This window comes from Callithrix jacchus, chromosome 22 (genome assembly GCF_049354715.1).
Source record: "Callithrix jacchus isolate 240 chromosome 22, calJac240_pri, whole genome shotgun sequence".
Classification (NCBI taxonomy): Eukaryota; Metazoa; Chordata; class Mammalia; order Primates; family Cebidae; genus Callithrix; species Callithrix jacchus.
The window spans coordinates 30,286,327-30,299,624 of NC_133523.1; the positions used below are offsets into that span (position 1 = coordinate 30,286,327).

Genomic DNA, 13,298 nt, shown 5'->3' on the forward strand with positions numbered 1-13,298 from the left:
TTTATGGCTGCATAGTATTCCATGGTGTCTATGCACCACATTTTCTTTATCCAGTCTACCACTGATGGGCATTTAAGTTGATTCCATGTGTTTGCAATTGTGAATAGTGCTGCAGCGAACATACACGTGCATGTGTTGTTATAATAGAACAATTTATATTCCTTTGGGTGTATACTCAGTAATGGAATTGCTGGGTCGAATGGTATTTCTGTTTTTAGGTCTTTCCGGAATTGCCATACCGTCTTCCACAATGGCTGAACTAATTTACACTCCCACCACCAGTGTATAAGTGTTCCTTTTTCTCTGCAACCTTGCCAGCATCTGTTATTTTTTGACTTTTTAATAAAAGCCGGGCAGAATGAATTTTTAAAATATGATTCAACTATATGCTCTAAAGAGACACACTTTAGATTCAAAGAAAAAATAGGTTGAAATAAAAGGATGAGAAACGATATGCTTTACAAACCGAAACCAAAATGGAACTAGAATGGCTATACTAACATCAGACAAAATAAGCTCTAAGATACAAAGTTTTACTTCTTTGTCTTTAGACAAAGAAGGACTTTTTAATGATAATTAGGTCAATCCACAAAGAAGATAAAACAATTACAAACATATGCACTTAACAGAGCCCTAAGATACATGTATCAAAAACTAACAAAATTGGAGAGAGAATCAGACATCAATATTCTACCTTCCACAATGAAGAAAACAACCAGACAGAAGATTAAAAAGGAAACAGAAGACGTGAACAAAAAGGAACAAAAACTGGATGGCTCACGCCTGTAATCCCAGCACTTTGGGAGGCCCAAGCGGGCCTCCTGAGGTCAGGAGTTCGAGATCAGCTGGGCAACATGGCAAAACCCCGTTTCTTCTAAAAATACAAAAATTAGCCAGGCAGTGGCACGTGCCACTACTTGGGAGGCTGAGGCAGGAGAATCGCTTGAACCCAGGAGACTGAGCTTGCAGTGAGCTCATGCCATTCCACTCCAGCCCGAGCAACAAAAGTGAAACTCTGTCTTAAAAAAAGAAAAGAAATAGAAAATCTAAACAGACTTTAACAAGAGAACAAATTTGTAATAAAAAAACTTCTCATAAAGTAAACCCCAGGACCAAATGTCTTTACTAAGGAATTCAATCAAATGCTTAAAGAATTAACACCAATCCTTCATAAACTCTTACCAAAAACCCAAGAGGGCCAGGTGCAGTGGCTCACACCTGTAAACCGAGAACTCTGGGAGGCAGAGGCAGGAGGATGGCTTGAGGTCAGGAGTTCAAGACCAGCCTGGCCAACATGGCAAAACCCCATCTCTACTAAAAATAAAAAAGTTAGCCAAGCATGGTGGCACGTGCCTGTAATTCCAGCTACTCAGGAGGCTGAGGCAGGAGAATCACTTGGACTCAGGAGGTGGAGGTTGCAGTGAGCTGAGATCACACCACCAAAATCCAGCCTGCGACTGAGCAAGACTGTCTCAAAACAAATCAACAACAGTAACAAAAACAGAAGAGGAGGCATTACTTTTCAACCATTTTACAAGGTCGATGCTAAACTAGACAAAGACACCTTAGAAAAACAAAACTACACACCAAAATTACTTGCGAATAGAGACACGAGAATGTTTCAACAAAATACTAGCAAACAGAATCCAGCAACATATAAAAAGGATATATATATACGTCATGACCAAGTGGGAGATTTTTCCCAGGAATGCAAGATTCTTTCAACATACAAAAATAAATCAATGTAACACATCAATCATATTAATAGAACATGTAACAAACCATATGCTTGCATCAATACATGCAGAAAAAGAATCTGATAAGATCAAACACCTTTTCATAATAAACACTCAATGAACTAGGGAGGGAAAGGAACTTCCTCAACTTGATAAAGAGCATCTACAAAAAAGAAAACAGAAAAAAAAAGCCCTCAACTAACATCATAGCATACTGAACGGTAAAAAACGAAAAGCTTTCCCCTAAGATGAAAAACAAGGCAAGCACGTCTGCTGTCTCCACGTCTATTCAACCTTGTACTGGAGGTTCTAGCCAGGGCAAACAGGCAAGAAGAGACATGAAAGGCATCCACATGACCCTGCAATTCCACGTCTAGCTATATATCCAAGGGAATGTGAAAGTGTATGGTTACACAAGAAGTCTGACATCAATGCTCATGGCAGCATTAATCAGAACAGCCCAAAGATGGAAGCAACCCAGGTGTCTACCAACCGATGAACGGACAAATCAAAAGTGGTATGTATCCATAGAAAATACTTTTCAGCCATAAAATAAAGTAGTAGTGACAGAATAAGCAAGCAGAGAAATCAGGAAAGATGGAGAAGACATAAACATTACATTAACCAACTTGACATCACTGGCATATACAGAACACTGTGGCCCATAACTGCAAAATACATGCTGTAAGTGTACACAAAACATTTATCCTAATGGTCATGTGCTGGAAGTTCAACATATTTTAAAGGGCTGAGATACAGAGAATGTTCATTAATCGCAGTAGAATTAAATGAGAAATCCATAACAAAAAGGAAACGATAAAATCTCAAACTGTAGAAATTAAGCGGCAGACCTAAATACTCATAGCTCAAAGATAAAAATACAATGAAATTAGAAAACAGCAATACGAAATATCATAACCTGTGAGAAATGCAGCCAAAGCAATGTTTACAGGAAAACTCATAGCTCTACACATATACAGCAGAAAAGAACACTGAAAATCAGTGATCTAAACTTCCATCCTAAGAATGCCCCTTGCAGAAAGCAATGAAATGAAAAGGAGACACATAAGAAAATTCTGCAAAGCCAAAAGCTGTCCTTTGATAAGATGAACATCAATGAAAAGCTGACCCCAGGAGACAAAAGGATCAGGTTGGGGCACATCACTGACACAAGAGAACCATGTGTGATCCAGAGCTCAAGCTGGAGAGGAACAAGGTAGCCTAGCACAAGCTACAGGCCTCAGCAGAGAAGCCTCGGCAAGACTTCAACTCTCTGGATTCCAAGACCTTGCTTCTTAGCCAGGTGCGGTGGCTCGCACCTGTAATCCCAGCAGTTTGGGAGGCCAAAGCAGAAAGATCACTTGAGCCCAGGAGTTTAAGACCAGCCTGGGCAACATAGCGAGACCTTGTCTCCACAAAAAATTTAAAAATTATCTGGGTGTGTTGGCACACACCTGTAGTCTCAGCTACTCAGGAGGCTGAGGTAGGAAGATGGCTTGAACCCAGGAGGTCGAGGCTGTAGTAATTCATGATTGTACCACTGTACTCCAACAGCCTGGGGAAGAGTGAGACCCTGTCTCTTTAAAAAAAAAAAAAAAAAAAAGAAATAAAGAAAATGAGACCTGTCCCAATGGTACACACAAGCACATGCAGGGTCATGACTACCTGTCCTCCTGCAAGCCAGGGACTCTCCAGGACTTCGTGAATGGTATTGAAAATACCTTCGTAATGACATGGTTGTCAGGCCAGCAGCCCTATTCCCAGCTGAGCCAGGTGAACAGGGTCAGGAATAGGAGAGAAGACAGAAGGAGGTACCAGCAGGCTGAGAGGATTCCAGATCTCTGAAGCATTCAGGATCCTCAACTATACAAACAGGACCATATGATTCAAAGTCGACCTAAATGTCGTGGAATCAAAGCCCTACTTATGAAATATCAAAGAGACTACAGGCAGCCAATGTGGTTCAGAGTGAAGAACAGGGTAGCAGGTGACATAATTCAAGACTGCAAAATAGACTGTGGCTCCCACTGCACCAAATGTGACTTTGACCTCAGGATGAGCAGTGGCTGATCTACTCAGCAGCCAAACACACCGACATTTCATTTTACTCAACATACATATGCATACACACATGCACATGCACGCAAGCAGCAAAGTGACCCAGGACAGAGTGACTCAGCACGCAGGCACAGATGCACATACACAGATACACAGAGACAGGCAGATGCTTGGAAAAGTGGCACCCATGGACACACACAGCCATGTGCACAACAGAGGCATGCTCAGACACACACAGATAGACCCTAGTGTATGTGCACAGACACACACAGACAGGCAGACACACCCAGGAACAAACACACACACACACACACACACACACACACACAGACACATGCTTAGAGGAATGCAGATACACAGATATAGACACACATACTCAGGCAAATACTTAGACACACAAAAAGATCCACACCTGGATATACACACATATAGGTACACACAGACACATACAGATCAATGTATATACACAGATACACATGTGCATGCACACACACACACACTCAGACACAAAAATATACTCAGAGAAACATGACCAGACACACATGGAAGAATCCAAAAGACAAAGCTAATAGGTTGAACCACGGGTAATGAAATTCATATAGTTCTTGCTTTTGCCTCCACACTGGTTACCATTTTCTCCAATGAGCATGTATTAATTGTGTAAAAGTATCGATGAAATCCCTCCGGGTCTGTGAGGGTAGTAGTGCCCTAGAAGCAGAGTGTAATTTCCAGATGAGCTCTATATGCAGCTGGGAGATGAAAGGGCCAAAGTCCCCATCCAGGCCACTGACTTCTTCCCAGGAGTTTCTCACCCAAAGATGAGGCAGCCCCTCCACTGTGCTCCCTGCAAGGCAGCTGGGTCAGGTTCTCACCTCTTGAGGGTCCCTGCCCTCATTGAGATCTCCACAGGTCCCAATTAGAAAGCCAGTCCTGGCAGGGCGCCATGACTCACGCCTGTAATTCCAGCACTTTGGCAGGCCAAGGTGAGTGGATCACCTGAGGTCAGGAGTTTTGAGACCAGCCCGGCCAACATGGTGAAACTCCATCTCTACTAAAAACACAAAATTAGCCAGGCATGGTGGCGCATGCCTGTAATTCTAGCTACTCAGAAGGCTGAGGCAGAAGAAATGTTGGAACCCAGGAGGCAGAGGTCGCAGTGAGCCGAGATGGCAGCACTGCACTCCAGCCTGGGTGACAGAGCAAGACTTTGTTTCAAAAAAAAAAAGAAAAGAAAAGAAAAAGAAAGCCAATCCTAAACATCAACTTGATATTCAAGTTAACAGTAACCAGAAAACCATGGTCCTCAAATCACAGATTGGCATTTTGCTATAATCGTCAAGTTTTAATAATGTCCCTGTACTTCCTGGGTTTTAAAATTCACATCTTCGGATATTAATATTCCTGCATTAACAACCCCCAAATTCAGCATTTCGACTTAAACTGCTTGCTTAAGTGGGATTAATTTGTAACCAATTGTCTTCAAATACGCAAGGCCATGTAAGTAAATGCCGAAAGATAAGAAATACACTTATCCTGAATAACAGGCTGATGTAAAATAAAATACCGACCGTATTTCTTTCCCAGACAATGGCAAGAAATGGAGTCCCTGTCACTCGCTGCCCCTGCCCAGGGCTCCTGCGCACAGCTTCTGCCTGTCTAGGAGGTGACTGTCTTGTGCCAAGAGGGCACCCCTGTTAAGGCATGGAAACCTGATGGACAGGCAGCCCTCAGCTCAGGCCACCTGGCCCCTGCAACAATCCCCCAACAGACCATCTCTTCTTCACAGTCAGTCTCCCTCTCTCAGAAAAACCTACCCTGGAGTCCACCTCCTTAGATGCTCTCAAGAGATCTACCATGTCTGACTTTGCTCCCAGTCTTCAGGAACCAGGAGTTCTGGGGAGCCATGGTATCTGCCGTCCACAGGAGGAAGTCTCAAGTCTCTTCCTGCAGGGTTCCCCTCCCTACCTCAGCTTCCCTCCGTTCCCTGTTCCCCAAACCAGCCCCCCTTCATAGCCCCGCCAGGACCTGGCAATAAACATCCAACCCCATGCCCACACCCACCCCTCCTGCCAGAGCCTGCAGCAAGGCGTGCTCTGCCCCAACCTTCCTCGGGACTGCTCCAATCAAGCTACACACAGAGCTGCAGCCTGGGCCAGATCCGAAAGTCAGAAGGCCCTACAGACTGTCCCGGCCTGCGTCTTTCACACTACTGTCATCAGGCTGAGCCACACCCCTCGGTAAGCCCAGGGGCCCCAGGCTACCAGACCCAGGGGCCTCTGGTCATTCTGGCCATGAGCATGCCCACCACCCTCGGCCCATCTCTGCCCCCATCCCCTCTGCTTCCTGTCCTCTGCTATCCCCACATCTCGAGACCCCCACACTCCTGCTGCAAGCAGCAGAACCCTGACCCTGATCTGAGGAGGCAGACGGAGGTCTGAGACTAAGGCTGAGCCCAAGTGGGACAGATCACAGGCCAGACACCCCAAGGAACCCCAGCTGGTGGGGTCCCAGGCCAACTGTCCAGCTGGACCAGGGTTCCGAGGGTCTAGGCTAGGTGGACAGGTGGGGGTCACTGTCTACCACAAGCTCCTCTTTCTTGCAGGCCAGGGGATAAGGAGAGCTGGAGGGACCCATCAGGTCAAACCAAGAGACTAAACCTGAACTTCTGTTAGCAGGAGACCAATCGAAGCCCAAGGTACAAGGTGCGTCAGAGACATTTGAAAGGGTCAAAAAGGACAACCCAGGAGCATGCAGCTTCATCAGAGTGGTGAGAGGCAACTGGGGCAGAAGCAGCTGCATACTGGAGAGGAGGACAACAGCAAGATTCATCTTGCTTGGGAAACAGGCTATTAATATCCTGGCTAGCAGCTGGAGGTGCACCCGGCAGGCCGGGGAATGTGGCTGCTGAGTGGCAGCGGCCCTTGGGGACATGGTCTCTGACCAGCCTGGCACAGAAGTGCTGGTGGCGTGGGTGAGTGGAAGGCAGGGAGATGAGCTGTATCCAGACCTTAGGAATGCAGATGAGACTGTCCACAGGGAAGGAGCTGGAGGCAGCTGGAGGTAGAGGCTGGGGCCCCATGTCAGGGCCCATGGCATACAGGGTAGTGGGCACCAGCCGGAGGCTCCTGCCCCAGTGAAGCAACCCTGGTGACATGGTGAGGTAAGGCCCCAATGGAAGAGACACAGGTGGAGGACCCCCAACAGGGGATAAGGAGGGGATGGAGTAGAACGAGCAGGCCAGAGACAGCCACTAGGGTTCTCACCTGCAGTGCATTGCATCAGCCAAGTCAGATGCAACCCGTCGGCAAGCAGCCTGACGGGTGGGTGTGGAAACTGACATGCCAGCACCCAGCGTGGGGTGTGGTGTCTCAGCCCAGCCCCCAGCTGAGGGGCCAGGTGAGCACCCTCCTCCCAGTCAGCCCCTGCCTGGCCTAGATCAGAGGTTGGAGAGGTACCAGCCTGGTGTCTGGGGAGACGGCGCAAAAGTAAGACTATCCCTAGCTCTCCAAAAAGTGTCCTAATGCTGACAGGGTGGGGTGGGGGTTTGCAGAGCATGGGCTCCTCTGGGGTCTTGGCAGGGGACACAGGGACTGGTGAGCAACAGGGGACAGAGACTGGGATGAGAGGTCACACCTGGTAATCCTCTGGGTAAAAAGGCCTTTGATTTCTGACACTCACTGATAGTGATGAGGGCCCTGGGGCAGCCTGGGGCCCCGCCTGCCTCCCTCAGGGAATTGCAAGGAGGAGCTGGCAGAGCTCTACTTCAGGGACCACATCTTGAGCTCCCCGCTAGGAACCCTGCCTGCCATACAGCTACCAGATGTGGTCCTCCGTGCTCAGCATTCTCTACAGCAGAGACCTCTGGGGGGCAAGCAAAGCTCTCACTGCTGAGAAGCCCCACAGCAAGCTGACATCTGGGAAACTGGGAATCGGTGATCCTGGAGTCCACCCGGCCCACTATGCAGATAGGGAGAGTAAGGCACAGAGGAGCGATGGGATTTGCTGGGGTTTGCTTGTGGGCAACTGTCACTGAGCACCAGCTGTGCCAGGCCCCAGGTGAGTGTGATCTCCTCCAGTGCCCACCACATACCAGGCAGCACCAGGTTACACGTGGATGAGCTGAGGGTCCCCCTGCTGCACAGACCCAAGCAGAGGCCATGGAGAGGTTCCATGGCATGGTCAAGGAAAGTGTGCAGGACACTGGAGCCCTGGCACCAGGTAGGCTGGGGGATTCTAACAGCCCCGGGCCTGGGGCAGGCAGCAGCTGGCTGTGCCTGTACCTGCTAAGAGGGCCTTGGGGGACTGGAGAGAGAGAGCAGCTCCATGGCCAGCATTTCAACAAGCTGGGCTAATTGCTGCCAGGCGTGGGAGGCGGGGCCGCTTTGGGGAAACTCCCGAGAGGACACAAAGATCCATGCAGTGAAAAAGAAGCAAACCTACTCCCCGCCCGCTCAGGAGGGGGAGGTGATACATATTTATGAGCTCATAATCCCTCCTAATCACCCCTACATCACACATAGAGATTCCAGCAGCTTGGGCTCATACATAATTATAAGGCGCTTCCTGAGTCACTGCCTTGGCCCACCAAAGGACAACAGAGGACACGGAGGCTGCAGGGGATGCATAGTAGCGGAGGGGCTGGGGATCCAGGTCCTGGAGTTGGGGCTGGGAGCTGCCCACTGTCCACACTCAGCAGTCTCGAGCATGGGGACCCTGTCTGCTATAGCACCAGTCAGCAATGCAGGCCACAGACCCCAGGGCCAGCCACCAGCCAGCCCAGGGACACAGGCACAGCCAGTGGGCAGGGCTCTCCCACCCTCTCCAGGATCTCCCAGAGGCCATGGGTAAGGGATGACAAACAGGAGAGGGGCTTCTTTCCCTGTGCCCAAGGTCTGTCCTTCTGCCTGGAGAGAAAAGGGGAACTGCTTCCCAAGTAGGGTTTAGGGGCTCAGCCAGGAGCTCGGTTAAGAGAAGAGATTAAGGGGATCCTACATGGGACTGGGACAGCAGGGGACATGAGGGAGCTGCTGAGAGCCGGGTTGAAAGGGGATAATGACTAGGACTAAGAGAGGGGGCTTGGGCCAGGCACACATCCGGTGGCTCACATCTGTAATCCCAGTACTTTTGGAAGCTGAGGTGGGCAGATCACCTGAGGTCACGTGGCCAACATGGCAAAAACCCATCTCTATTAAAAGTACAAAAATTAGCCAGGTATGATGGCGCGTGCCTGTAATTTCAGCTACTCAGGAGGCCAAGGCAGGAGAATCGCTTAAACCCAGAAGTCGGAGACTGTAGTAAGCCGAGATCCCGCCACTGCATTTCAGCCTGGCAACAGAGTAAGACTCTGTCTCAGAAAAAAAAAAAGAGGGGTGCTTGACGCACGGACCGCAGGGGCTCACAACCAGTCTCTAGAGGGTAAGCAGCCACACCTGTGCCTGCCCCTGCCCCTGCCCCTGCTAGGTGGCCAGGGCTGCCTGAGCACTTAAACAGAGACGAGGTACCTTTCCTTCAAGAAAATGTTTTCTTTCAAGGTGATTTTTTTTTCTTTCCTTCAAGGGGATTTTTGGCAAATTATGCTTCTAAACATTTCCTCAAAATGCCCAAAGTCCTTAAAAAGAAGTTTGCATATTTCATGTCTTATTTGTAGACTGGGAAAGCCCTGCTGGTGGAGGTGGGAGTGGGGGAGGGCGAGGAATGAGTCCCTGGGGCCGACGACTCACTTGCTGATGCCCTCAAAAGAGGCCTCTCTGCAGATGCTGCCACTGTCCGTGTTGACGCCACGCTGGGGAGGGAGAACACAGATGTGTCACATGGGCCGTACGGCACCCCCAGAGCCTGCACCCCTGTGGCCTCCAGTCAGGCTCAGGACAGGTAAGAACAGGTAACCCCTGCACCCCAGCCAGCCCATCCCCTCCTGCCTTCCCTCAACAATTGAGCCACCCAGCCAGGTAGCTCCAGGCCCAGGTCCAGCACAAGGGTGGCCCTCCTTTGCTGCCACTTGCCAAGTGGAGGAAGTGGCATGTACTTGTAGTCCCAGCTACTCAGGAAGGCCCCGCAAACACCGCAGCGTCCCAGCTGCACAGCCAGGCCTTCTCCATGGAGGTCAGAGCTCTCTGCTGAAACAAGCCAGGCTGTCCAGGGACAGGTGAGGGCCTGGGGCCACCCCCACCACAAATCTGCTCTCCCCACCTGTTCCATCTTCCTTCTCCTGCACACACTCCCCACTGGCTGTATAACATTCAAAAGAGTCCTGTCCAATCCAGCCCTTCTGGGGAGACGTGCAGGACCCAACTCTGGCAGGACTGCTGTGAAGCAGGGTGAGATCCCTCTCTTAAGTCCTAGGAGACTCCAAATGGAACTCGGACAGGAGTAGAGATACAAGGGATCTAGAGAAAAACGGGTCCTCCCCAGAGAGGCCAGGCATTTTAATTTATTGATTTTTTTTTTTTTTTTTTTTGAGACGGTGTCTTGCTCTGCCGCCCAGGCTGGACTGTGATGGTACCATCTTGGCTTACTGCAGCCTCCACCTCTCAAGTACAAGTGATTCTCCTGCCTCAGCCTCTTGAGTAGCTGGGATTACAGGTGCGCACCACCATGCCCGGCAAATTTTTGTATTTTTAGTAGAGACAGGGTTTTGCCATGTTGGCCAGGCTAGTCTCGAACTCCCGACCCCAAGTGTATCTGCCTACCTTGGCCTCCCAAAGTGCTGGGATTACAGGTGTGAGCCACTGTGCCCAGCCCAAATACTAGACCTTATTCATTCTACCTAGCTATATTTTGGAACCCACTAAACTGACTTTATACATCCACAAATTCCATGAGCTTAGCCTGACGCAAATACATCTTCTAGCCAGGTTTAACCCTAAAAGTGGGTGTGGTGTCTCGTCCACATCCTTATGACAGGACACAACAGGTCCCAGGGAGACTCAAGGATGGGGTCCCATCAGCAGCTGGCTATTCAGACTGGGCATGTGTTGCTACTTATCACCAATGACCATTCCTCTTGGTTTCTTTTTTAATTTTTTGAGACAGGGTCTTGCTTTGTGGTCCAGGCTGGAGAGCAGTGGCACAATTATACCTCACTGCACCCTCGAACTCCTGGGCTCAAGCACTCCTCCTACCTCAGCCTCCTGAGTAGCTGGGACTACAAGTACATGCCACAAGGACTGGCTAACTTTTTAATCTGTTGCAGAGACAGGGTCTCACCATGTTGCCCAGGCTGGCCTGGAACTCCTGCCCCCAAGCGATCCTCCCAGCATGGCCTCTCAAGGCACTTGGATAACAGGTATGAGTCACTGCACCTGACCCCTCGAAGTTTCTTAATCCTCCCCTATGGTCCTGACCTCTGTAGGAGAGGTGGCTCCCTAAAAACCTTCTCCAGACCCAAGCACTGTTCCACCCCTGGACACCAGCCACTTACCAAAGTGAGGAGGACAGAGGGCTTCCTTGACGTCAGGACATTGGCAATCTAGAAGGTCGGAAAAAAAACCCACTTTAGACCAACCACAAAGCCTGATGACGATGACATGCCACCATTCCTTCATAATGACAGTGCACATTTGTCAAGCAGATCCTTAAGACAGGTGACACGGGTGCTGCCCTCCCCCTGCAGGTGAAGAAACCCAATTTCCCCCAGTTGAAGGACTTCTAAAAGCCACACAGCCATCAAGGGGCAGAGAAGATAAACCTACACTGGGCTGGCTTCCCACCCTGCCCTGCTTCCATGAGGCACACGTATCCCTGGCTCCAAGCAGCCAGCCCCACCCACCCTCCAAGGCCAGCACCTCTGCCCATCTGCAAAGTCCTTGCTCAAAGACCCGGCCCCAGGAACCCTTCAGGCTCCAGCCCTGCCAGGCTCTGGTTCCTAGGGCAGAGGCCTCCCTAGACCCAGGGGAGTTGGCATCCCCAATCCCACCCTCTGGCCCCCACCCCACAGCCCACTCTCTGTTCCTCCACCATGACACACTCAGGCCTTCTGCCACTGCAGGCCAGTTACTTCCCCACCCAAGCCCTTGAATCTGAGTGTAAGGCACACCTCTGCTCCGGCTCTTACCTCTCCTTGAATGCCTTCTTCCCAACACAGCGCCTCATCAATTCACATTCAGGATGGAAGCCCTAGCCCCCTGGGCAGGTTCATTCACTCCCTCCTCTACTGCCCCACCGACAGTCACCACTCCCCCAGCAAAGTGTCAAGTGCCAACCACCCTGCCAGGAGCTATTTCTTCGTCTCCTAACCCCTCCTCCTCAGTCTGCCCTGGATCTTGGCTACTGCAGATCCTCTTGTATCTGAGCACCCCCAGGGCAGAGAACGGTCTCATCTCCATAGCCCCCCCCCCCCCCACATCCCTATCCTAACTCTTTACACCAGCAATGGAGCGGGAGAGTAAGGAGAATGTTCTTGTTTTAACAACTTGATTGAGTGATCACTTAATGCTGCCTGTATTTAACATGGACATTTTGATAAGTTTTGACATATGTATACATACACCTTTTTTAATATGGAGATGCCTCCCAAGAAAACCTGGAACGCACTGAAAGCTATAAAAAGATAAAATGCACGTACAATCCTATCACCAGAGACGTTTCAGTTTTGCACATAAAAACAGAGATATGTAATGACATTTGGATCATATGAAATTATATGCTTCACTTATTTCCTGTCATTATATATTCTTCAAACATGCAATTTTTAGCAGTCACTACCGCTGGGGACGGTAAACGTCCCATAAGTCGCTGATGACGGCCTGTGCCAGTCAACTTACACACAGCATCTCATTTAACCACACGGGGAGACAGCGCGGCAAACGTGCAGGTTTCGCAAATGAGAATGGCTTACGAGTTAGAGAACCTGCCTGAGTCCAGTTAAAAAATGATAGTGCAGCCCAGATTTGAGCCTTTGGCTGTAGGATACTCTCTTAGTGGAGGCCACTCATTCCTCTACGGGACACTTAAATTCCATCTAATGATTCACTATTATAAATAATGCTGTGATGAACATCCTTCCATATAAGGCTTTATTTCCTGAAAATTAGTTTTTAAAACTGCTGGGTCAAAAGCCACAGACCTTGCCAAGGTTTGCCATGCTCCTCGCCCAGTGATCCTCCAGACATGCACCAACCATCTCCCAGGATCCTTGAGAATGGCTGTGTCCTTTGGCCTCAGTGTTCCAAAAAACAAAAGGTTCGGCCGGGCGCAGTGGCTCATGCCTGTATTCCCAGCACTTAGGGAGGCCGAGGCGGGACAATCACTTGAGGTCAGGAGTTGGAGACCAGCCTAGCCAACATGGTAAAACTCCATTTCTACTAAAAATGCAAAAAAATTAGCCAGGCATGGTGACCGTAATCCCAGCACTTTGGGGGGCTGAGGCAGGAGAATCGCTTGAACCCGGGAAGCCGAGGTTTCAGTGAGTCAAGATCGCCTCACTGCACTCTAGCCCGGGAGACAAGAATGAAACTCCATATTAAAAAAAAAAAAAAGGCTCATCTGTGTTCCTCCACAACCCCG

The 13,298-nt window shown here is 49.6% G+C and overlaps 1 protein-coding gene across 2 annotated transcripts in view; it reads right to left on the minus strand.

Annotated features, from left to right (window-relative positions):
- The window catches only part of PEPD (peptidase D), a 127,528-nt gene that overhangs the window by 93,984 nt on the left and 20,246 nt on the right, over nt 1-13,298 (minus strand). For both annotated transcript variants that reach the window (XM_017967595.4, XM_008987700.5), the window contains exons 5-6: nt 11,215-11,262; nt 9,515-9,576 (exon numbers count right to left, since the gene is read on the minus strand). In XM_017967595.4, coding sequence (XP_017823084.1) covers nt 9,515-9,576; nt 11,215-11,262 — 110 coding nt within the window. The remainder of the gene's footprint in view (nt 1-9,514; nt 9,577-11,214; nt 11,263-13,298) is intronic.